The sequence below is a fragment of the Macaca mulatta genome, chromosome 1 (assembly GCF_049350105.2).
Source record: "Macaca mulatta isolate MMU2019108-1 chromosome 1, T2T-MMU8v2.0, whole genome shotgun sequence".
In the NCBI taxonomy this organism is placed as follows: domain Eukaryota; kingdom Metazoa; phylum Chordata; class Mammalia; order Primates; family Cercopithecidae; genus Macaca; species Macaca mulatta.
In genome coordinates, this window is record NC_133406.1 from 68,417,316 (window position 1) to 68,442,722 (window position 25,407).

The 25,407-nt window shown below is 47.5% G+C and overlaps 1 protein-coding gene across 2 annotated transcripts in view; it reads right to left on the minus strand.

Moving 5' to 3' along the window:
• Positions 1–1,116: 1,116 nt before the first annotated feature.
• KCNH1 (potassium voltage-gated channel subfamily H member 1) overlaps positions 1,117–25,407 on the minus strand; it is a 453,746-nt gene continuing 429,455 nt past the window's right edge. The window contains exon 11 of one of the 2 annotated variants that reach the window (XM_015116791.3): positions 1,117–6,884. In XM_015116791.3, the coding sequence (XP_014972277.1) occupies positions 6,027–6,884 (858 nt within the window). In that variant the 3' untranslated portion in view covers positions 1,117–6,026. 2 annotated transcript variants of the gene reach the window in all.

The following is a 25,407-nucleotide window of genomic DNA, read 5'->3' on the forward strand; positions in this document are numbered from 1 at the left end:
CTTTAGGCTGGGCATGGTGGCTCACACCTGTAATCCCAGCACTTTTGGGAGGCCGAGGCAGGTGGATCACTTGAGGTCAGGAGTTTGAGACCAGCCTGGGCAACAGAGTGAGACCCTGTCTCAAAAATAAATAAATAAATAATAAAGAATGCTTTAATACGTTATTAGTGATACTTTTGAAACAAACATCAATAATTTGGAATTTTAAACAATATCACCCTTAAATTATTTTTATAATGCTTTTGTGCAATTTGATTAAATCAGTTGCACAAAATGTAAGGAAACATTACATTGCACACAATGTAAGGAAACATCATTAAAAATACTGTACCCCTACTGTGATCCTATAAGATCAAGCAGAGGCTTGTAGGTCAGATTCCCCATCCCCTAATTAAGTTACACTGTCTATAATAAGAGAAGTGCCATGTTTGTAAAGTGGTCCAGTGGATGGTAAATAAGAACTCAGGTTGGCAATACTGTGGAGCCTTGCCATGAGCAGGAAGCAATACCTATTAAAATAGCAAAACTGAAACCATGCTGGTGTATGGGACTATTTCGATTAGAGGCAAGCTACCTTAATAGCTTCTGAGACTATCAATGAAGTGTAAAGCACAGATCAGAGCTCATATTGTAGACACTGAGTCATTCAAAAAAGATTGTTATATTCATACTATGTTTTAAAAGGTGCGAGGGAAACGTTAAGATATTTTATACAAATTTCAATCCAAATTGTTCAAAATAAAAAAGTGTACATCTAAGTAAGGGGGGGTGGTGGTCAGCTTCTGGTGTATCAGATCCATGTGTCATACAGTTTTCCGTGATACCAGGCATTGAGGTCAACATCTGTGCCCTTGTACAGCAACTGCAGCTGGACCTTAAGATCGTACAGCCACATACGTTCATGTCCATTCTCTCACTATTTGGTACTTTGACACACAGTCTTGGTGAATCTGGAACTGTAAGTTTTCAAAAAACTGTAAGTGCTGTCCAAATAAGAGCTTCCCAAACTCTTGAATAGAAAATACCATCCTAGGTCACAACTTAGGTCACAAATGTCATCTTAGGCCAGAACAGCCAATTCAGTGACCTAAAATTAAGGAAAGGCAAAAGCAAGTATCATGTATAAAATAGTTTATTACCATAATAAATAAAACTTTTTTTTACAAATATCATTTGTGCTTGTTTAAAAATGTTGAGAAGGGAATATCATCAATGGAGGGGCCTGCACGTTCCTCTTAACATTCCCAAGCCACAGATATACAGTGGTGTTCTTGGCAGCATCCTCAGCTGACCACAAAAATAGTATCAGCTCATTTACACTTTTGTTTATTCATGCTCATTTGGACAAAGTGACAGATGCAAAGGAAAAAGAAAAACCCAATAAAGGATTTGGCAGGACTCAATGGAAAGCGTATTAATATAAGGAGAAGCCCCAGAATGGTGAACTGCTCATGAGTAGAAGTGTCCTTGAGGTGCCAGCGAAACGTCGGATGTGGACAGTCTCCAACTAATGCACAAATACAGCATCGGAATATAAAGAGAATACATTCATTAGGGGAGGGTGCATCCTTCTTAACGTAAGATCAGTTTATATCCTGATACGAGATCTGTGAACTTCTCATTGAACAACTAATGGATCCATCGGATGACTCAGAAGCCAGATAGATAAAGAGACAAGGGCTGTAAGAAAAGTTTAATGGCAGGCAGGGAGGGCACCCACCGCTCTGGCACCTGCAGGGAATTCAAGTCCAGTTCTAGAGGTTCCAGAATAAGTAAGTCTGATATGCTTACATGAGAATGAAGTTTCACTTGAATTTAAGCTGCAGATAAATTCACATTGATTCTTTTGAGCTGTAGGGGGTAGAAATTAAAACTTCTCAACATGAACACCTTTGGTGAGAAAATGGTTTTTTCTCTGATGTTTGTTTGCAGTCAGTGCTGAGAGGATCATGAAGTCTCCTCCAGATGGAGGGCACAGGAGCTGGTGAAGGTAATCTTAATTGAAGCGAGTGAGAAGGCAGTATATAGAGCAATAACAATGATTTAGCAACAGAGGGAGGCTGGCTGGGGCATCAAGTGTGCCCTCAATGGCCTCCTCTTTAAGCAACACTAGGTGATAAGGGAGGAGAGAGGAAGGGGCGTTGGCAGCTCTATCACAGCTGGAGTTCCATTCAAGGGTCTTAAGGCTAAACGTCTTTATTGCAAGACATAGTACAATCTATTAATCAAATGCACATCAGCAATGTGTATCTATCTCCACCAGGGCTCCTAAAATTTCCCAGAGTATGCATGTGAGACAGAGTGGTCAGTGCAACAAGGGAAAATGAGGATCTTCCTATACCTAGTATTCCTAGAGTCCCCACAAGGGCTCAGACAAAGAGCCTGACAGTTGGTATAATACCTTCCAACTAAGGATTTGGAGAGGAAGTTTGCTGAATGGGATGGGGTGGTGTAGTACAATTTTACCCCTGCTCAGCCCTCCCCACTTCTGAAAGAGGAGGATTCCAGCAAAAGGGCTGATGTTTGGCCAACAGCAGCACACTGGATCAAAGAGGTTGAGGATAAAACAGGCCCCCAGGGATTGGATAACAAGAAGAAATCAAGTAAGAAATGTATTTCCAAAAGTTTGCTAGAAGGCTGCGAAATGGGCTCAGTTTTTTAAATACTTGGGCTATCCTGTAGCATTAATGTTGTAACCTTGTTAGCATAATGTAGCATTGCATTAATTAATGCAATGAGTTGCATTAATTGTACACTAGATAATTTGGTTTTTCAACCAAATGGTCCCCTCTGTTTCTGTCCTTTGGCTATCTTGTCATGTCCAGTGGAGGAGCCCTTTGTAAGTATATGGGATGGCAGTGCCCATTGCTGGAGTCAGTGCCCCCCCACCAAGAACAAACACCACCTCACTGACCATCTCAGTTCTCAGTTAACCCTAAACCCACCCCCTCCATCAGCCGGGAGGAGCATGTTCAACCAGCAGCCAAGTGACAGGGACAAAACCTCCCCACTTCAAAGCAGCCTGTCAGGATATTCTCTGGGAAATGGAGCTTCAGTATGAATGACATTCAAAGCAAAGAATTTAGTAGAAATCAAATAGCACTTACTAGACAATGGTGCCACATATCATGCCCCCACTCCTCAAAAAGGAAAAACATATATCCTGGGCAAATCTGTTCTCTTGGCATACTTTTTCTGAAGTCTAAATGTTCTGTCCCATACCTAGTAACTTTTTGTTTCCCTAATCTCTCTCCAGCCACCAGATAATGGTTTATACTGGAAGGCTCAGGTCAGTGGTGTCTGAGGCACATGGTCCTGGCTCGGGAACCCAGAGTGGCATCCTGGCATGGGAAGGCAGCACAAAGCAGCCTGCGGCCAAGTTCATGGTGTGAAAAGGAAGGGAGAAAGGTTTGGCTCATTTACACAATGTTTTTAAAGAGAAAACAATTACAGCAAAAAATCCCTCAAATCCTAGGGAGGATTACAGGAGAATAAAGCCCATGCACCCACACGTGCACCTGTGACCCCAAGAGGAACAGATTCCTGCCGCAGGAGCTGGCTTCCAGTCATGAGCCCAGTTTGCACTGATTCAGGAGTGCATTTCCAAAGCTACATTCCACCCTAAAACATGTCTGGACTTCAAAGCCTTACATCATCTTTGCCCCTCATACCCAGAGGTCTGAGAGATTTCATGGACATCCATCTCCCTCAGGCAGAGCTGGAGGGAAGTGGCAGGGCCTCTTGACATTGGCTATGGAGTGCTGGACAAGAAGCCTGCCATCAAGTCCCCGGAGAGCTGGGAGGCAACAAAAAGTCTCCAGGGGCAGGTGCTTCTGAGGCTGGGTTTTGGGGGTGGATTAGAGGCCTACCCTGCCTTAAAAGTGGTGGCTCCTAAACTTCAGAAGCAGGTTGAGGAGCATGTTTAAGAAATGGCAGACTAGAATGTTAGGGGGCAGCCAACAGATGGGATTCCAGATATTTTACGGGCTCTTACCCAAGGACTGGTTGGCAGCTTCTCAAGTGAAAGAGGCTGAAGGCCTCATAGCTTTATCCAAAGTCAGACAGTTGTGACTCGGCCTTAGGAAATTAGAATTCCTCTTCTTTGCATGCCGCCACCTGAGGCTAAATCTAATTATGTCACAGCCTGGAGAAGCTAGGGGCAGCCCCTGTAAGCCTCATGTGAGAAGCTACATATGAGGTTAGGGCTCCTGGAGCAGGACTCTCCCTTGAGCTCGCAGGCCCTGGCTTCCCAGGGCCATCTGTGCCAACCCTGTGAACCAGGAGAGGTCAGCCCTGCCTTGCACAGACAACCGAGGGCCCAGCCCTGGGACTCACCGTGAGCACTGGGCAGGACTAAGGAGGCGAGGCGGGGTGGGGTGGTGGGTAGGCTCGGACCAGAGGCTCTCAGAAACACTGAGTATCTTTGGTAGGGCAGAGGTACCAGGGATGGGGCCACCATCTAACATAGGCAAAGGTAAGCTCCCTGGATAAGTCCATGCTGTCACCTGTACTCCCAATTCCATTCCCTCCAAGCTGACTCTTCAGAGCTGAACTTCTAACCTTGCTTGTCAGTATTTGGGGTCCTGACACCTCTCTCTAGGGCATGTGCCCTGGCCAGCTCCACTGTGCCTGGAAGACACTTCTCCCCTTTCCTTTCTCAGATGCCACTGAGAGAAGCCCGAGCACATGAATAACCTGACTTAGGTGACCACGAGGCAGTGGACTGTCCCCAAGCATCGTGGCATAAGGGCTCAGATGGCCCATATGCAGCCCTGTGACCATCACTGGGAGCCACGGCTCCAAGGCCACTTTTCTCCATCACCTTACAGAGATAGCTGGAAACTCACTGCTTCGTTCTCTTTCCAGCTCCTGAAGAGAGGACAATCATGATCCTGAAATCTTTTGCCATTTTCTCTTGAAATCCTACTGACTTTAGTAGGAAATAGAGAGACTGGCTTTAAAATAAGGCCCAGCATGGCTCCCAAGTGCCTATAATGACCCCGTGCGGCGAACAAAATACAAAGGTCTGCAGGGCAATCCCAATGAGAATCAAAGTATAAACATAGCACTTGCTACAGTTCTGAGGTTGTGTGTGTCTGCTTTGTTAATAAAGCAACTCTGGGCTCATGACCCTTCCTGCCGATGCTCCATACCCTGAGGAATGCCACGGGGACACTTGGGAAGAGGCCAAGAAGGAACAGAGGCAAGGGAGCCTGTGTGTGAGGCCAGCGGCATGGAGCACGGCCAGAGGCTCAGCTGGGGACTCCAGAGCCCTCCCTGTCAACTGTCCCAGAGGAGCAGGCTGTGGGCCGCACCGCAGAGAACCCCTGGATCCTAAGGACCCCTCTCCAGCTCTTACCCTTGCCTCATCACCTTTGGGAAAGGAGACCTGAGGATTCCCAGCTCCAATGTCTATGGGCGGCATGCACCACACCTGCAGCTGCTTTTCTGGCCTTAACCATGAGACAGAAAGTTTCCGGGCTCTACCCTCCTGTCCCTCAAGCTCCGCTTGTCCCGAGCTAGTTACAAATGACAACTACAGGAGAACATGGTGATGTCAGACACAGGCTGTACAAGGACGGGGATGCCGGGAAGTCCCTGGCCCACCACAGTCCGTTGGGGGTCTTGGCAAAGGAGCCCAGCATGGTATATACATGAGAGGTTCTCGGCACTTTCCCACCAGTCCCCAGATGGCTGCTGCTCTGTTCTGGTAGTTTATCTTTTACAAATATCATGGTAGTAAAAAATTAAAAATGAAGGAAAATACCCTTTAGACAGCATGTCCCTTCTTTCAAAATTGTGCAAAGATGGTTCAGATGCAGCTGCCACCTTGCAGGGTAGGGGCACGCTACCCTTCCCGTATCTTTTTCCAGATAGAGAAAGAGCGCGTCTAAGCCACTGGCCCCACTTTTTCTGTCAGGAAAAGCCTACTTGAAAATTGTTGGTCATGTGGACGTGTGTGGTAGGGATGGTGGTCACGGCAAGGTTGTAGGTGTCTGTCTCTGACTTTTCTTTTAATAGACCTCTCAGCTGGCTCCAAAAATGTCTCTCTCTGATTCTGGGGACTGTGGCCTCGATATTTCAAACAGCTCCTGAGGAGACTGAGAGGATCTTCTGGAAGTTAATATCCTGAGTATCTCAGAGAGCTGTTTCTCAATATTGGTCATTTTGGCGTTTAAGGCCTTGATGTCCTCCTTCAGCTCGTGCCTCACCTCCAGGACTGTGGCCTGCAGCGTCTGCTCAGGGATGGGGTAGAAAGAATGCTTGACCTCTGCCAGGATGGGACTCCGATCCTGGGGACTCCTGGCCTCACCCACGTTGTCCAGCCGCAAGTCGCTCTTGGTGATGCCACTGTCACACGAGTCTGTCTTCTTCAGCGTGGCCTCGCCTGATGCTTTTGTCCTCTCGGGAAGTGTCTCCATCGACTCAGCCTTGGACACCTTGTTCCATTCCTCACCCTTCCCGCAAGCATCTTTGAAGCGGGCCCAGCCTTTGCGCTTGGCACAATCGCCCCCGCCCGCCTTGGGGCCCAGGCACTCGGACCCGGGTGCATGTAGCTTTGCGTGGTCTGGAACCCCGGAGGTGGAGGCTGCCTGGAAGGACACGGGCGTGGCAGGACTCTCACGTACGGTGACCACGCTGGCCTTCATGAGGCTGTGGTTGGCGGAGGCATGCTCTGTGAGGACATTGCCCTTCTCCACATCTAGGTCATCCAGGTCCCGGCCCCCTCTCTCAGCCGCCAGCCTGGCCTCTTTCTGCTGTCGGAATCTCTGGAAGAGGCGCCGGACAGGGTGGTCTGGGGGCAAGATCAGGGGGGCCTCATTCTTTCGTTTCATGCGCTCTTCCTCTTCACGTTTCACGTCACTGATCTTCCGGAACACAATCTGGAGAGAGAGAGAGAACGACATGCCATGTTAGCCACATGCTGGCTGCAGCAGCCCAGCTCAGCCCCTCTGCCTATCATGGCCCTCTCCTTCCAGTCCACCTGCTGCCAAGAGGCTGGGGCTCACAGCCTGCAAGGCCTCACGAGGCTTTTCTCTATGACTGACCTCACCCTCCTTTTATTGACACTGACTCCCAGCTTTCCAACAGCAGGTAATTGACTCCCTTTGTCATTCCCTTCAAGAGGAACAGATCCCATTTTTTTCCCTCCCCACATGCCAGGAGGCTGAAGAATCCAAAGAGCATCTTCCCAGGAAACTGTCCTAGCCTCCCTTAAATCCGTCCTTGTCTGCAATTCAGCATCATCTCATGAGCCTTTCAAATATCATTTTTCTGGCCCCACTTCAGACCTACTCCATTAGTATCTCTGCACAAAAGCTGGAGCATCTCTGGTCTAAACCATACTTCAGGGCAAGAAAGTCCCCTGGCAAGGCTACAGCTAAGGTTTCCAAGGCCACCCACAGATCTGGACCCTAAGTGAATGTGGTTGGCTGTGAAAAGTAAAAGCCAGTCTCGCACGGAAGTCCTCCTTGTCCTTGGTGAGCTTACAGTAGACTAACGTCTATAAAGTTGAACATAAACTTGTCCTAACAATAATACCCACACTTGGACAGTGATTTGCAGGTCACAAGGCACTTTAATGTTACTTCATGTATTCCTTTTGACAGCACTGTGAAGTCACTGGAACACCTGTTATTATCCCCATTTCAGACATAAGGAAACCGCAGCTCAGAGTGGCTAAATATCACCTAACAGGTAAGTTGCCTAGAGGGGACTTGTACCCAAGGTATCAAACCCCAGATCCATTAGGTGGCCAGCAGGTAATGACTAATGATAACAATACTTCACGCAGAGGATGGACCATCAGCAAAACAGACTCATGAATTTGGCCCTGAGTGCAGCATAAGCCACAGCTTACGGGGGCCTTCCCCGGGTCAGCATCTGACTATGGGAAAGCCCCATAATTTCTAGCTTATATTGCATGTGCCAGTTAGACTCTGGGACATGTTTTGACCCACATCATGTTTGAATTTGTGAGACGCAACCTGTAATAGGTTGTCTTTTTAGTGTAAATTTCTGATTTGAGGACTACAGGTATTGAGATTGTGTAGAAGTAGAGGAGAGGCCTGTGGTAAGGGAGAACAGCAGCTTTTTCATCATCCCAATCTGGGAAACTTTGTGCCCTGGGCAGGCAACTTAGACCCACCCAGAACCTGTCCCAGGGACTTGCCATAGGACCACCGGTCTTGGGGAGGCACACATGGTGTCATGCCAGGAGCAGGGGTTTGGGGTCAGAAAGAACTAAGTTTAAGTCCCAGCCCCATTACTTAACCATGTAACCTCACGCAGGTATCTTAACTTCTGAGTCTCAGCTTCCTCCTTAAAAAGTGAGGAAAATCTCTACTTTTCAGACTTGGTATAAAGCTGATACAGGATGACTTATATGAAATCACTGGCCCACTGGAGATGCTTAAATAGCTCCTGTTGTCCTCGCCCTTTCAAGGCCCCCAGCTGAAGATGACACGCAACTTGCCCTACCTCCTCCAAGAGGCCCTGCCCTGTGCTGTCACCAGTAGGTTCTCAGGTATGACCAACAAGACGACTGTTTTATAGTGCCCAACACAGAGAAGCCAAATAAACAGTTAATTGTTTGATGCTAGGAATCCATCAGCAAATCACTGGCAGACTAGAGGCCCACGTCTGTGCACTAACTTCTTGGTCAAAGTTTCTGTCACTAGATAACTTTACACTGAGGTCACTAACAGGTGGATGGGTGGTTAAATCTTCCAGCTAGTATCTGGATTCTGATATGTGACTTTCTGACCTCCACTGGGCAGCATTTCTCCCATCCCTGCCTCCTCTGGTCCCCTCTTTAGCCGTACCCCAACTGCCCCTATAGTCTGGCTTGCAGATCCAAGAAGTGGGACTCGGGAGAATCCTCTCCACCCTGAAGAGGGACAGAGAAACCCAATAAAGTCCTCATGGGGAGATGGGGAAGTGATAAGTAGAGTGATTGGGACCCTTTTCTCTCTGTGCTCTGAGTTGGATGCCTCTATACGCGCTGTACTCTGTTCTGGGAATGGCCTCTGCTCTCCATTGGGCATCCAAATCCTCTTCACACCAAGACCCAGCGCAAATGCACCTCCTCCAGAAAGTCTTCGCTGATTTCAATGTGCTGTAAGTTATCCTCCTACCTCCCCACTCCAATGGCCCTTTCTACAGTTTGACTGCTCTTCTGTCCTGATTACTCTCTATCTTGTATCCCTTTGTAGTAGAGAGGCCAACTCTCTTCTGCCTACTCACATGCCTTCTTAGAGAGGGGAGGAGAGAGAAGAGAATAGGAAGGAAGGTGGAATGGAGGGAAGGAATGCAGAAAAGAGGAAGGAGAAAGTGGGTGAGAATGTGAATGTACCCAAGAGAGATGATGGCTTTTACAGCTCATTGCTCTTTTCCTGCCCTTTATATCTGCAGGATATCTGATTCCTAACACTATCCCCCTTTTTCACTTGAGCAAGTTTGGGCAGGTCTATTCCTTGTAAGCAACAATTCCTGAACACAAACATATCCTATCCCGCTAAAAGGTCCCTGAGGGCTCAGAACAGTACTTTGGAGGTCACATTGTATTTTTTACTTTTTAAATGTTTGCTTATTATTTGCCCTGAAAGAGCAATGATTTTCCGTTTTGTTTCCAATTTCCAGCTGTTCAAAGTGCCTGGTACCTAGCAGGCCCTCAATAAATATTTGTGCGATGTAGAACACATAAATATTGGCTAATGAATCCGTGGGATAATATCTTCTTCCTGGAAAGATGAAATCACAGAGGTCATAGTCAATGTTATAAAAAGCAGAGTTTGGCCTGGACACACATCTCTCAACATCAAAGGTCAGGGGCAGCCTCTGAGACTTGAGATGTTCTAAGACTAATGAAAAGGAAGTTCTTCAGATATTGAGGAGTCAACAAAAAACTGATCCAAAGAGGCTTAACATAATTCATGGTGGACATTTCGGAGGGGAAGTGGGAGTTCCTCCTTGAGGGTGTGGCTACATTGTGCTTGTCCCCCAGAGGCCCCATGGGTCAGAATCCTGGACTGAACCAGCCAGCATATTCAGGTGTTATGACTGTGTGGTCGATGTGGGCAGTTCAGGCACTCACAGACAGGGCCTGTTGGTGGAACCACGGGTCTCTGGATCTGTGCAGGCTTTTTTTCCAAAGTGTCATCCTAGGCTGCCCTCCATCATCCTGTGTGATAGGCAGCCCCCCTGAACATCACTGTCTCAACCAATGGACAGGTGAGCCAGGGAAGAACTTCCTATCCTGCAGAAATGCCTGGTTCTTCCTTTGAGAATCAGGGAGGTAAAACCTGCCACCCCCAGGAGACAAGGCAAAAGGAATTTTTACAGAGCTGATGTGGTCTGACAGCTTTGCTGATCTGGAGTCAAGGGCTCTGCTTACTAACTTCAACTGCTTTTCTGGAGAAGTTAGTCATGGAGTGTGTCTCAGAGGCAGCCATGACCACGCATTTTGCCAAGTATTTTAGATCTGAGTGGGCAGGAGTGGTTGTATGACTCATGACAATGAGGTCTGTGCCACCAGCACCAGCCACAGCAGCTCTTCGTCTGCTTGGAGATGCTCCACAGCTTCCCATGGCAAGAGTGTATCCTGGGAATGATGGGCATGACTCCCAACTCCGTAACCCACGATGCTCCCTGTACTGGACAGGTGATGGATGGAGGTCTGGGGAACAAGTCTGTCCGAAGTATTCCATGATGCTCTAATAGGTACTATGAGGTGGGAGAAGTTCCAAGGTTAGGTACGTTTGAGCCGCAGTGTTAAATGGGTTGCTTTACTGCAGGACTTCTCAGAGCCTTACCACGCTAATGTGCCTTATGAATGTCTAAGAGGAAGACATTATATGCAGCATTTCTTAAGCCAGTTCCCCCAGATCCTCTCTTTTGAATGAAAGAACCCCTCTGGAAAACACTAAAATTATATCAATGTGTAGGGTATGGGATGTTCTCTGTATTTGTGTATAGCCCTGACAGATGGGCAGATGTTTCCTGTTCCAGCTAAAGGGGACCCCCTATCTCTAACTCACTCGCTAAGCCCCTGGAATTTGAGATTTGAGGACTCCATTGCAGATGCATTACCCCCTGGTAGACAGGCCAGGGTCAATCCAAACTCTGTGGCTATAGCCATCCTCGTTTGTGAAGCCAAAAGAAGTGATGTATATTGCCCTCCCTCCAAAAATCTGCTTCTAATGTTTGTGGTTTAATGGGGAGAGAGAAAAAGAGATCACAGGTAACTTCTCTATGCACCACACATAGGCTCCTGAAGGATGGTGTGAAAATAAAATCCTAAAGGACTTCCATTTTCACTCATCCTCATTGCAGACTGACCTCATACTGATTTCATCATCTCTGCCTGGCTGATTTTATTTTTGAACTCTTACATGAGCTCAGGGAACTGACATTTAAAAGTACCCCTGAGATGAACATTTTTGCAATGAGGACAACTGCTCATTGGCTCTTGCCTTCTTTCTTCACATCACAGATCCTTAGTCAGGGACCACACCAACAGAGAAGTGCTGGGGTCTGTCTGGAGAGTTTGTTGCACTGGAAAAGGCCCAGCCCTGGTGATAGAAAACTACTCTGTTCTTGGCATGGTTTCAAGGCACTGGTAATGGGATAAGTCCAGATCCTTCCTGGATCCAGCCAGAGTCCTGCCAGCCCACAGGGGCATATATTTTTCTAGCCTGACATGTTGCTCAGAATGCTGAGCAGCTCATGACTTATTGCAACCTGGAGACAGAGGACGCCTGGAGGGCAGGGACGCTGCTGTGCCTTGCTCATCCAACTTGGCATCCCTCTAAGCTCGCACCAAGCAACGGCACTAAGTCTGGGAAGACTAAAATGGTTGTTGAGCTGAATGGAATTGACACTCAGATCCTTAAGCTATAGGGATTTCTTGGTAATTATTTTCTACTAGGTTTGAAAAACCAATACCCCTGGAATCTGACGTGAGCCAGGATAGTCGACCACCTCTTCTGGGTTACATTAAGAGGGCCTGGCTCCTCTCAAGCCTAACCTGTTCTCAAGCCCTAGCCAGGACCAGGCCAAGGGGAGGAGTCATCCCCTCGGGGTCTCATGCATGGGGGAAAGGCAGGCCTAGGAGGGGAATGGACTTGCTGGAGTTCTGGCAGCAAGAGAATGTGAGGAGGACACCCAAGTGGGCGCACAGTTACTTAAAAGAACTCAGATTGTGGAATAAAAATACATATGTAATGTCAATCCTCAGTGGTTTGCATATATGAGCTGAGGTATGAGTCATCGAAATCTATGGATATATCAAAAGGGATTTAGATGATTTTCTCTTGGATTCAGACACATGTCCCCAATCTGAAATGCTCAACAGTAGAAAGAGCACTGGCTTGGAGTGGTCCTAGTTCTGCCACTGACTAGTCACTGTGTGACCTTGGGAAAGTTATATCCTTCCTTGGTTGTACCAGATCAATGGTTCTGAAATCTGGCTGCACTTCAGAACCCCTTGAAGAGGTTATCTAGTGAGTGAGAATTTCCCATGGCAGGGCTAGAAACTGGCATTTGCAGCAAGCTCCCAAGTGATTCTGACATGGGCAGCCTGACCCAGGTCTGCTGACTAGGCTCTCAGAACCCCTGGATGGATGGATGGTGAGGTCACTGCTACTCTGCTGTCCCCTGTGCATGGACTTGTGCTCACATGAGTGTGGCCACACACACCAGCCTCCTGCGCACCTCTCTGCCTGTACTCACACTTCCAGCCAGACTCAGCCCTCCTAGGTGCTACCTGGGATTGGAGTGGGGGATGACCCTGGTCTCTCACTCAGCCTCTGGTCCCTGAAGGATGACTGAGAGGAAACGGGGAGGCCCCGCAACCACCTTCAACTCTTTCTTTCTTAGATCTGACAAAAAGCTGTCTTAGAGTGGGGGGACATAAAGCCAAGCAAACATTTACTGAGCACCCACTGTCTGAGAGCACTCAGCAGGGCGCACACACTCTATAGCTCCTTGCTAGTAGGAGCCAGGCCTCTTGTCCCAGAGCTGGGGTCCATGTTGGTGCTGACTCAAGCACCGTGAGTGGCCGAGCGTCAGAAGGGCCCTAACATCCCCACAGGCCCACTTGACGTAGCTTTCCTTGTGGTTTCCTCACCCACCAGCCTCCTCCACCAGTCACCCTGCCTGGTTTTATGGCAGAGCATAAAACATGAAGGTTAACAAACTGGGCCATTTAAGAAACTTAAAACATGGAAAAACAAACTGCAGATGGGCAGATAGGATAAGGCAGTTGGTTGGGTTTTACTTTTGGAAAAGGCCACTTCTCAACCCCCTCAGAAAGATCACTTCTGTTATAATGGAATCAAATGCTACATTTTCTACTTGGTATCATGATGAATACGTGACAGCCCAGAACATGGGAGGCCCTGAGCCTCGAGGAGGGGAGGGGGCCCCAGAGGGACCCAGGCCAGTTCAGCTAAGGCTGTGTCCTGCCCTGGCCTGAGGCTGGAGGGAACAAAGCACAGCACTGTCCTCCAGGGGATGCCAGGCTCGGGAGATAGAGCAGTAAACTCACATCATAAGCACAGAGTGCTAAAGTGGGCCCAGGGTGGGAGGGCGAGGGCAGGAGCCTGTGGAGTCAGCATGGAGTGATGGCATGTGCACACGCTGGAAGTCAGGTGGACTTGGATCGTGTTCCCCAAACCTCAGTTTCAGCACAGAATACAACTGCTTTCACAGGACTGTTATAAGGATTAAGTTGGATAATGTAAGTAAGCCCTTAAGGAGAGTGCTTGACATTTAATGGTTGCTCAGTAAATGTATTATGTATTACTCTTTATGGGGGCGGTCCTTGAGATGATTCTAGAAGGATGAGCTAGAATTAGGTATAAAAGGTAAAGAATTTGGGTGAGGGTATTCCAAACAGGGAACAGGCCACGCCAAGACACAAAGGCAGAAACGCCAGCCAGGGAAGAACAGTGTCTTTGTGGTGGCAGTCCTGGTGAGAGGAGCTGATGCTGATGGAGAGCTCTGATGTGCCAGGCACTGTGTTAAATGTTGGACCTGTGCCATCCTCGAGGAAACCCCAGCAGGTGGGTACATTATTATCCTCACTTTTCAAATAATGAAACCAAGTTCAGAAAGAGTAAGTGATCGCCCAAGAGGACAAAGCTGTGGAGCTGTGAGCCAAACCCGGGCAACTGGAGTCCCTGCCCACACCATGTCTGAGGCCATTCTTCTAGGGAAAATGCCTTGGGTTTTAGGGCAAAGGACAGTTTCTCTCAGTATAGGCTGATGACCTCCACTAGTGTCTCTCCGTCTTTGTCCATTGGCAACTTCTCTAAAGAATTCAGGGGCAGCACTAGGAAGTAGAATATCTGGCCAAGGGAAGGCGAGAGGCCAAGAAGCCAAGATTCCCAGAGGATCTAAAGAGGGAATGCCTCTTTAGATGCATTAGGCTATGTGGTGTTTTAATTTGTCAGGATGAACCAATGACTCAGGGTGGAGCCCAGACTTTGATTGGTTAAGTTGAAAAAGAGGGCTAGCAACACATGAGCCCAACTGTTTGGCTTATTGAAAAATCCTGCCTCCCTGAAGGATGCTGAGGTTACCAGTTACCCTGTTGACCACTCGTGACCTCTGGGCCCAGCACTAGGCAGAAGGAGTAGGAATGCACAGATGTCCCAGTGGCCTTTATCCTGGAAAACCCTAGAGGCTAGAGCTGTTCTGTTCTCAGGGGACCTGGTCCACTGGCTCTCAGCACACTGCTAACAGGCAGGCCCCTCCCATCACCATGCAGCATCTGTACTTTCTTCTGGCATTAATCAAGAATGACTTGTCTGACCCATCAGTGCCATCCCATCATCTTATTCACTCCTCTAAGGTCCCCACTAGACTGGCAGACATGGGCAGTAGGTGGATTGGACATATCTTCTTTTGACAGACCAACCTGGGGCCTGAAAGACTCCCACAGATGCTCCTGTTCCTTTTTCTTCAGGAAGGTTCAAACCCAAGACAGATGAGTATCCTTCCTTCTCAGTGCCACCCAGAGAATGAGATGTGCCCCTGGGTTGCTACTCAAGGAAGAGATGGCACTGCTGTGCAGGAGTTGCTATCCTCTGGCATTTCACTAGGGGTCACATTTGTCACCTTCTCCTTGTTTTGTGCTCCCTCAGTGTAGTGGACTGAATTGTGACCCTCGAAAGGCGTGTCCACCCAGAATTTCAGAAGGCAGCCTTATTTGGAATAAGGTTCTTCACAGATGTAAGCAAGGTAAGGATCTCAAAATGAGATCATCCTGCATTAGAGTGGGCTCTAGACCAGTGATGAATGCCATTACAAGAGACAGGGAAAAATGCAGAACACAGAGAAAGGCCATGGGGAAGGTGGAGGTAGATACTGGAGTTATGTAGCTACAAGCCAAGGAATGCCAAGGATTGCTGACGGCAACCAGAAGCTAAGACAGGCCTGGAATGGATCCTTCCCCAAACCTCCAGAAGGAACCAAGGCAGTAGACAACTATATTTCAGACTTCTGGCCTCCGGAACTGTGAGAGAGAAGCAATTTGTTTTAAGCCACCAAAGTCTGTGGTCGTTTGTATGGCAGCCCTCAAACTAGAACACAAGGTCTGCTTCACCACTTCCTCCTCTCTCCCTCCCCTAACGGAGGCCCTGTCCACAGCCCTGCCCTTTGCGCTTAGGCCTCGCCAGCTGTTCTCCCTTCTGCTTCAGTATTTATCCTCACGCAGCTGAGGCCGGCATAGAAGCCAACAAGACAATGGATGTAAGTGCCCACACCCGCCGTGTGCTGGTTTCAGACCCTGAGGAAATTACTTGATCTTTCAAAGCCTTAGTTGTCTTCTGTACAGTTCCTACTTCTTCTTCCTGTGGAGTTGCAATGAAATAACATTTGAGAGAAGCCCCCCTTCCTTCACATTTATAAACCAATGCTGCTTTTCTTTCTAGTCCCAGCCTGAATATTCCCACACTGAGCACGGGTACATCAGTGTTTCAGAGACCCCTCAAACTCTACTGTCCTAGCCAGAGCAGTCTCCCTTCCCACCTAGTTGTTCTTCAGTGAAGGTGAAGTAGATAATCAGGTCAGTAGGAATCAGAACCCCACGTGGGTGGGTGGGAGGAGCAACTGAAGAGAGGCCAGGTAGAAGACTGTGACTAAAGCTAGTGACAGATATAGAGGGGATGGCCCAGGGAAGCAGAGGAACGGGCAGATAAAACACAACATGGCCCGCTTCTAGACATACACACCAGTTCATGATGCAAGGAGAAACAAATACAATCTGCAAACTCTGCACCTCATTAACCTGAACCTGAATCAAGAATGACTTGTCCAACCCATCAGTGCCATCCCATGAAGACTCAGGCATCATCTTATTCACTCTCATAAGGGTCCCTGCCTAGACTGGTGGCCATCTTCTTTTGACAGACCAACTTCAACCTGTGGCCTCACCTGCACTAGGTCCCTGAGGGGCATTTGCAGCCTTGTGGGTATCCCTGGGAAACACATGCTACTAACTCCTAGAGGGCTTTGGCCCCTAATGTTGTCTCCCATCCTAGGAACCAGACGGAAGCATGTGCAAAACACAGGCCTTCCCTTAGCCCTTCCAGAGGCAGTTTTAGGAGTCTGCTTGCCTGCCTATGTCTCCACTCCCAAGAGGTTCCACTCTGATCCCTCAAAGGAGGACAAGTCTTACAGACTGGAGCTTTGAACCTCTTCCTACTTCCATTAAAAGCTCCTTGAAGCATGTGGCCCCAGTGGGCAGCCCTCAGGACTCCTGTCTTTGCCCCTTCACTCAGGCAGTGCATAATGGGGAAGCCTAGAACCCCTGCCCTCCCCACCTCCAGCAGCACTTGCCAACCAGTAAGAGGGACAGAATCTCCTGGGGAGCTTTTCCAAATACACATCTAGGCACTACTCTCCTTGCATCCCTCTCTGCCCTTTAGTCTCCACCTCTATTTGAGAGCCAGTGCCCTAAGCCTAGAATGAAGATCATGCCAGTAAAGACAGGGGAAACAGGGTAAGGCAGCCACATAGGACATATTTCATACTCATGTTTCGAGGACACACACACACGTACTCAGCAGACAAGATGCCCCTTCTCGATGCCAGTGTACCAGCTGCACACGTAGCTCCTCTTACCAGCTACTCCCAGCCCTCTCTCCCTCTGCTTTTTTTTTCCCCCTTAGTGACTGACAGGTATCCTATCCTGGGTAGAGGCCTGAGGCACTGGATCTGAAGCCAAAAACAGCTGAAGGGTGGTGGGAGTGGGCAGTAATCCTATCCATGCTGCCTGAGCCCTCTGTCTGCAGGGAATATGCCCAGTGGGGAGCAGAGCCACAGCCTGTCCCCTAGGTGGGGAAGAAACTCTCAGCCAGTGAGGTCTGTAGTCCAAAATTCCCAGGGAATCCCCCTGGAGCTGGGCAGTCCCTAGTCCCAGGCCCCTTGGGGAGAGCCTGTTTTGTGATGGATTTCACAGGACTTCACGGCTCTGTATGTCCATTCTTCGACCAAACCTAAATTTCTGACTGGGGTTTTAAGCCTCAGGTCCTTTCTTTATGGAGAGGTGATATTCTCTCTGAAACTTCATTAAACAAGGAAACAGCTCTGATCAGCCATTCAAACACTCTTTATGCAGTGCCTACTGAATACAGAGCAATGTATGAAATGTATGAGATAGCTGGTCCACATTTAAAGAAAGCTAAGACTCTTCCTTTCAGAAGCTGATGATCCAACAGCTTTCCCAGCCTGAGCTGATCTGGGAAACAGCTGCATTTTACAGAAGGACCAACTGAGAATGAGAAAGGGAAGGGGGGATGGGAGACAGCGCCCATACAGTGTTTGCTTCTCCTTGGAATCAGGATGGTGGTTCAGAGGCTGTTCTAGAACAATCCAACCTCTCTTTAGAATGCTGACACTGATTTACAGAGTTGGCACTGCTCTATTCTTAGCCATGGACGGGGCCACCAGGCCATGACGCCACTCTCCTAATGAGAGGGGGCAACGGAGAGTTCCTGAGCAGCTGCCGCCAGCGGCTCAAGTCCTTTACTTTATCCAGCTTAGTCATGACAGCAGCTCTGGGAGATGCTCTGTTGAATGTGCTTTCATGAGGAACTTTTCCACTTGTGAGAGCATTACTCCCAGTTTACAGATGTGATGGTGACTCAGAATGGTAACTGGTCATTCACTTGAGTTCTTGGTATATAGTGCTAACATCAGTCCCTTAGGACCTGGACCATTTCTAACCTATCTCCCATTAACACCTAGTATATTTACACTGTGTTCAATTTTAGCACCTGAGACTATCAATATATTCATCTATCTCTTTGTGTGTTTGAATTATCTCCCTACTCCCATTGTCCCTCCCTCCCTCAATAAGACAAGTCTCCTTGCTAGAATAAACTCTACCTTGTTCATTTTTGTGGTCCCAAAACTAGAAGGGTACTTGTCACACAGCAAACATTCAGTAACTATTTGGGGACTGACAGATTGCGTGACTTGGGCAAGTCAATTAACTTCTATCTTTGTCTATTATAATTTGGAAATAATATGCTTTACAAGAGAGAAATATCGTGAGGATGAAATGAGACAGTGAGCCCCGGGATGTGTGCATCAGCTCTTTATGTATTGCCAATTAGCACCAAGTCCGCCCTCCACACTCTACTGGCTAGGCACCGGCCAGTAAGTTACCCAGACTCCCTTGCCGGCTGGTTTCCTGTTAGGGTCTACCAGTGGCAGCTCTGGCAGGAGACTGATAGGCGGGAGGAGGAGAGAAGGGGCTTCCTCCCTGCTTTCAGCTCCTGTAGTATGGCTCCAGCAGCCCCGGTCAGCTTTAGCCCCACTCTCCAGCAGTTTCTCTGGTCACTCCCTGCACAAGCTTCTTCAGCTCTCAGCTGTGTACCTGGGCAGTCAGGGTGCAGCTCCACAGCTCTCCCCACTCTCTGGGACACGGGTCAAGCCAAGCTCTCTTTCCAGAAGTCTGGGGAGGAGCTACAGGTGCCTCTTCCTCAGAGGTCCTGGCACAAGATAGGCAACACCCCTTCTCAGAGGGCTGCATGGAACACCCACTCACCAAAGCTAGGGCCCCTCCTCCAGCCTCCTAGGTTTTGGTAATACTGCCCTTTTGTGCTCCCAGCCCTGGTAGAGAATGCTGTTTATTTCCATTATTAATCCCTGGGTGTCCTCAGCATCTCCTTTTTGCTCTTTTAGCCTTTCAACTCCAACATCATGATTTAAATCCTCTCTTAAAAAATTAGTATAGTTTCAGTTTCTGTTTTCCTGACTGGGCCCTGAGTGATTGTGTGCGGGAGGGAGCTCGGGTTCAAGCCTAGCAAGGGGGTAGGCGCTCCCACTGAAACCTAATGGGAGCTGATACCTTTCTCCCAAAAAACTAGTAGCATGAGAAAGAAAGACACTTGAACTCCCACCTGGTAACCCAGTCCTCGTTTTATGGGGGGCACTGGCTAATGTCACCCTTGCCACTGTCAGTAATCAAGGCTTTGAATGTCTCTTGGTTTCCTTGGTTACCAGGACTTGGGGAAAGGGCATTTTTCTTCCTTGCTACTCAGTCTATTTTCCTCATTCAGAGGATCTGCTGTTCCCAAAGCTTTCAGAGAACAGCCCGCATAGAGGCCTGTGCAGGGAAGGAGGCAGAATTTTATCCAAGTCCATCTTAGAAGTACTGTCTTTTGATGAATCATCACTTGCCCAACTGTGGCCCTGGGTGAAACTGTAACACACAGCCATCTACTGAGCAGGTTGATGCTAACCATTTTACATAACTTATCTTCCAACTCTCAACCACAAGCCTGTGAAATTGAAACTAATTCTCATTCCTCTTTCAAAGTTAAGAATTCCAAATTTAGAGAAGTCCTTTGCTGATGGTTTACTCAGTCAGTCAGTGGGTGACCAGAACCCAAGTCTGCTGATATCCAAACTTTGCCACCAGGGCTGGGAACCCACACATTCCAGAGCTTAAGGGGCCCTGGGAAGGGAAGAAATTCATGCTGCTTTGCTTGGGAAGCTTCCCTGGGAAGGTCACCAGAGCTCTGGAGAGAGCTGAGCACCTGAGGGCCAAGAGGGTCTTCCTGCTGGGCCCAAGAAACATGGGCAGGATACCTGCTTATGCCAGGCTCTGAGCTTGTGCTAGGACATGAACTGAACTCCTCTGAGGATTATGCTAAACTGTGACTGCTGATAACCCAGACCCTGTGCTGCCTCCCGCAGCGGGACTGGGCTCCAGGCCTGGGGGTTGAGAGTTCAACTTTTCCCTCAGGAATATTCATCTATCTTTCTTGCAGGCCTGCAAGATGCTCTTGCCAAATGGAGACGTGGGATGCATTGATTTCAATCCCAGATCACGCACTGAGGTGCTCCTCTTTTCAAGGCAGCAAGGCAAGTAATTTGTCTCTCAAACTGCACATTCACACAAAATCCGTAGTCTGACCCTGGCAGACTGTATACTCATGTTATTACCACTCACTGCCATGGCGGGTACGGGGAGGTTGTGTCCTTCTGGCCCATGGCCAGGGCTCAGGGACTACTGGCTCCTCACTCCTGGAGTCCAGTCCCCATGTGGAGCATGGCCATGCAGTTTGCCAAGGGCAGTATTTCCAAGGCCCCTCCTCTGCTTCCATCAGCCACACGTGCCCAGCAATCCTTGTTCCTGGTACGGTAATCCACATCAATGCATCTGGGAAAGTGGCATTTTAATTTTCAGGAAGCAGATAATGCAAAATTAGGGGACTTGTGGTGCATATCAAGCAATTGTATCATTTCTACTTATTTTTTCACGTGCTGTCATTGTAGGTATATGGATAGACAGTTTGTGGATTGCTTTTCTCTCCTTCTGTCAGTATACACAAATGGCAAAAGTTAGTACTGAATCCAATATAGAATAGGAAGGCTGGTGTGTTCACTCCAGGAGTAACCTTAAGTATTTCAGTTGACCTAGAGGTTGAAAGCTCTACCTGGACAGTTAAGTTAAGGATCTGGACAGTTTAGCTTTCCCATTCCACACCTATAAGCTACCAGCCCACATATTTGAAGCAGGTAAGACCAATCTTGGCTTTCTTGGTTGGAGAGGAGGCAGAAGGAGAATAAACACTGCGGACTGCCCCCACCAAGATCTGTTCTGACCACCATGGGCTGGCACCTCCCACAGCTTAGCCCGCGGGAAATCCCCAAGAGCCAAGGGGTCTGGAGAAAGCTGAAGTGGGTTCCTAGTCCAGGGGAACAGGGCATTTGAGACGGACAAAGGCCCTAAGAGAAGAATAGATATACCATAACCAGATGAAGAGAAGGTAAAAGAGAAAGAGAAGGATCTCTGGCTAAAGGATTTTACTAGGAAGGTAACATGAAATAAGAAACAACAAGAGAAAGGGCAGAGAAGGGGGCATAGAGCCATCAAAATGGCAAAGAAATGAGCCTTTATGTACTAGAATCACGGAGGGGAGGGAGCCCCATGTCACCTGATAATGACAGTGGCTGCCAGATGCTGGGCTCTCCTGCGTACTGGGTTCTGTTCTAAACACTTCACATACATTATTTCCATGACCTTGTACAACAACCCTATGGGTAGCCACTATTACCATTCCCATTATGGAGAGGAGGAAGCTGGGGACAAGACTGTACACAGTGAGTAAGAGGCTGAACCCAGGCTGACCTGCCACCAGAGCCCGAGGGCTGCAGTGCCTGCCTACCATCCAGCCTGCATCCTCCTGCAGAGCCCACAGGCAGCTGCCCCTTCTTCTTTGATACTAGGAGGAGAGAACAGGGACTCCCCACCTTTATTTGAAAATGAGACTCCCTTTCCTTTGCACCACTGTCATCTCCCAGCCTACTGTGCAACGGACCCACATAAAGTAAGCGTATTTCTCCAGCTGGGTCTCTACCTTACACTCTGTTCCTATATTTTGGACCTTCTGCTCCCCAAGTGAGTCTCTCTGCTCCATTTTTGTACCCACTGTAAAGAGAACAATAGGCTCTGTGGAGTAGGCATGTGGGTTAAATGAGACACAATGTACATAAAGCACATGGCATCCCCAGTGCTCAATAAATACTATGCCTGCCTCTCCCCACCCTGGATTGAAGGTTTTGCCTTCCCTTTACTGAGAATGTGGCCCTCATGTGCCACTGATTCAACAGGAGGGACAATCCTATGCCTGGCCAAAGGAGCTGTATTTGGCCAAACCTGGGCACAGTGTGGACACAGACCCGTTCAGAGAAAGACTGGCAGAGGAATACCTTTGTAGTATGAGTATAATAATGGCCAGGAGAGCCCCACTCTGCTGAGGAGGAGCTTTGAGAAGCCATCTTTGGAGCAGGAGTGGAATCTCTCTAGGTAGATCCACTCTAGGTAGGTGGATCCCCAGGCAGCAAGCACAGCCACTAGGCACAAGCTAAGAACAGAGGGAACCACAGAAGCTGGACAGAAGGTGGCTGAAGAGCTTCTCTGCCCACCACTGGCAGGACCTACCTGTTCCTGTGTGCCTTCCTGTGCTCCACACCCCCAACCCCCAACCCTGCCCCATCTCTAATTTTCAATGACATGTCAAAAATGTTTCACCAATGACCCCATCCTACACATGAGTTTTTCCTGGAGTAAAGAATAATTAAAAAGTTAACCTAACCAGATGCGTATAGCTGGCAGCTGGGTTACTATTATTTATTTTATGAATGTGGATGCTGAGGCGCCAAGGTGTTTGGGGCTAGTAAGTGGTAGGGCCGGCTGGTATTTGAACCTAGGTATGAGTCCACAAACCCAAGCTTATTTTGCCTTCCTCCTGACCAGCTGCCAAGGACTCAGCCACTCATCAGTGGCAACTCCCAGGGATTAAATTAAATTGGCTGGGACAGCAAGAGCTGGAGCTGATGGTCTCAGATCCCGCTCCCATCTCAGGAAGAATCTTCTGTCCTGCTACAGCCCCTTGAAAATCAGCCAAGTGAGGAAGGGACAAACCACCATGCAAGTCAGGAAGTGATGAGCCACCAAAGATGGTGTTCAAAAGACATCTCTTTATATGTAATGGTTGCAACAATTATACTGTCCTCCAAGGCCACCAGGAATGACAAACACACTAAGAGGCTTACGGAAACACCAAGCAGGGAATGAAACAATGCTATCTTTGGTACAGGGAGCAGACACTTTACTGCCTACTGACACAACTCACAAGCTTCGCCGCATTCCCTGCTGCAGGTATGGGGTGTCCAAGCCAGCTTCATACTCTCATCTGGGCCCCTCTGGCCAGGAGTGTGAGGCCAAGGTTGGAGTATAGAGCACACCTGGGTCCAAGAACCTTCTGACTCCTTCAAAGTTGCTCTGCCTGGGTTTCAACAGCACCACAATCTGCTCTTTCTTCCCACCTTAACCCTGTATTCTCTTTGTCTTTTTCTTATTGATTTGTCATCTCTCTGTATATATTTTAGGCCTTAATTTGTTGCTATTTACATCTGTGGGAAAAAAAATCTTTTCCTAATCCAGCAGTTGGCAAGCTGCTTCTGTAAAGGGCCAGATAGTAAATATTTCTGGCTTTGCAGGCTACTCAATTCTGCCACGATAGCACAAAAACAGACAAAATGTAAACAAATGGGCACGGATGTGTTCCAATAGAACTTCACTTAAAAAACTAGATGGTGGGCCAGGATTGGCTCAGGTTATAGTTTGCTAACCACTGTCTTGGTCCATAGCTTGTCTTTTAATTATTTTTTGTGGTCTTTTGTTGTCTCAAAGTTTTTCACTTTAATGATCAAATTTTTCTCTTTTCATTTATGGTTTGTACTTTTTAGTTTATTTTTATTTTTATTTTTTATAGCGACAGGGGTCTCTTTATTTTGCCCAGATTGGTCTTGAACTCCTAACCTTGAGCAATCCTCTCACCTCAGCCTCCCAAAGCACTGGGATTGCAGGTCTGAGCCACCATGCCTGGCTTGGTTTGTACTTTTCGTATAGTTACCAATTACTATATAGATGAGGATACTGAGGCCCAGAGAGGGAGAGTGGCTTACTAAGGTCGCAAAGTTTCTCTGTAGCAGAGCTTTCTTCTAAGATTCTAAGGCACCACCTTGGGATCAGACAGCCTTGGCTTTGAATTTTGGCTGTTATTTATTAGCAATGCTTGGACAAACTTTCTTTTTTTTTTTCTTTAATATAACCCTTTTCCCTGAAGTTAATCTTCCTTCCTTCCATCTTTCTTTTATTTGCCTGGCTGTCCAATAAACCCATCACTAATTTACTTCACACGTCTGAATACCTCTATCATGTGCCCCCCAAAATATTTTCCATGTTTCTAAAAACATTAGTTCCATTTTTTCCCCCGGAGACATCATTTCTGGGGCCATCTGTACCCTTGCTCAAATATCATCTGGCTGTTTTCCAGGCCTGGGGTCTGCCGCCACTAGCTGACCTATGGCTATGTTCTTTTTCTTAGTTTTCTCCTCATTTTGCTGGAGCACATCCCCTAGTGGTTCTTCAGGAAAAAACATGCCCCCAAAGCCACTGGAATTCCTGCATTCTTAAAAAATATTTTTTATCTTCACCCTTGAATAACAATTTGGGGCATGGAATTCTTGGCTGAAATTCATTTTTCTATCAGAATTTTCAAAGTATTTGTTTATTAGCTTCTGTAAGTGAGCATTGTGATTAAGATAGCCATTCTGATTACTAATCCTTTGAGTGTAACTTACTGTATCACTTTGGAAGATTTAAAGATTTTTTTTTAACCTCTGAAAGTTTCAGAATTTCACAACACTGTGCTTCGATGTGGGTCTTTTTAACTCAAAGACCTGGACCCTTGGTGGCCCTGCAATCTGAGGATTCTTGTTCTTCAGCTCTGAAAAGTGTTCCTATATTATTTTCTTTGATAGTTTTTCTCCCCTCCATTTTCTGTTTTTCTTTGAACTCCTATCAGTTGAAATGTAGAGTCGATGTTTGAATTTTATTAACTTCCCCTTCCCCCTTTTCCTTATTCTTTGTCTTTTTATCTTCTATAAGATTTCTTTGATTAAATTTTCCAGACTTTTATTATGTTTTAAATTTTCTACTATCTTATTTTTTAAAACTCAAAGGCTCTTTGCTTCTTTTGAATTTTTAAATAGCATCCTGTTTTGTTTCATGGATATATGGACTTTATATCTTTATTGTAAGCATTTTTCTTTTGATCCTTGAGTTATCTCTATAGTCACTGGGTTGCATGAGGTAGAGCTGTAGAGCTGGAATTCTTTCCATCCCATATAAGGACTTTAAGCCAACCCCCTGAATTTTAATGCTGCAGTTTACCTCCTCCTCACCCCATGGTGATTTGTGCTTCTAAGGCCAGAGCTTTCTTGGGCTTTGCAAGAGAAAAAAAAAAGGCTCCTTTTCCATTTTAGCCCCTTCTGCATCTGTGCCGCAGCTTCTTCCACTTTACTAAATCAGTTATC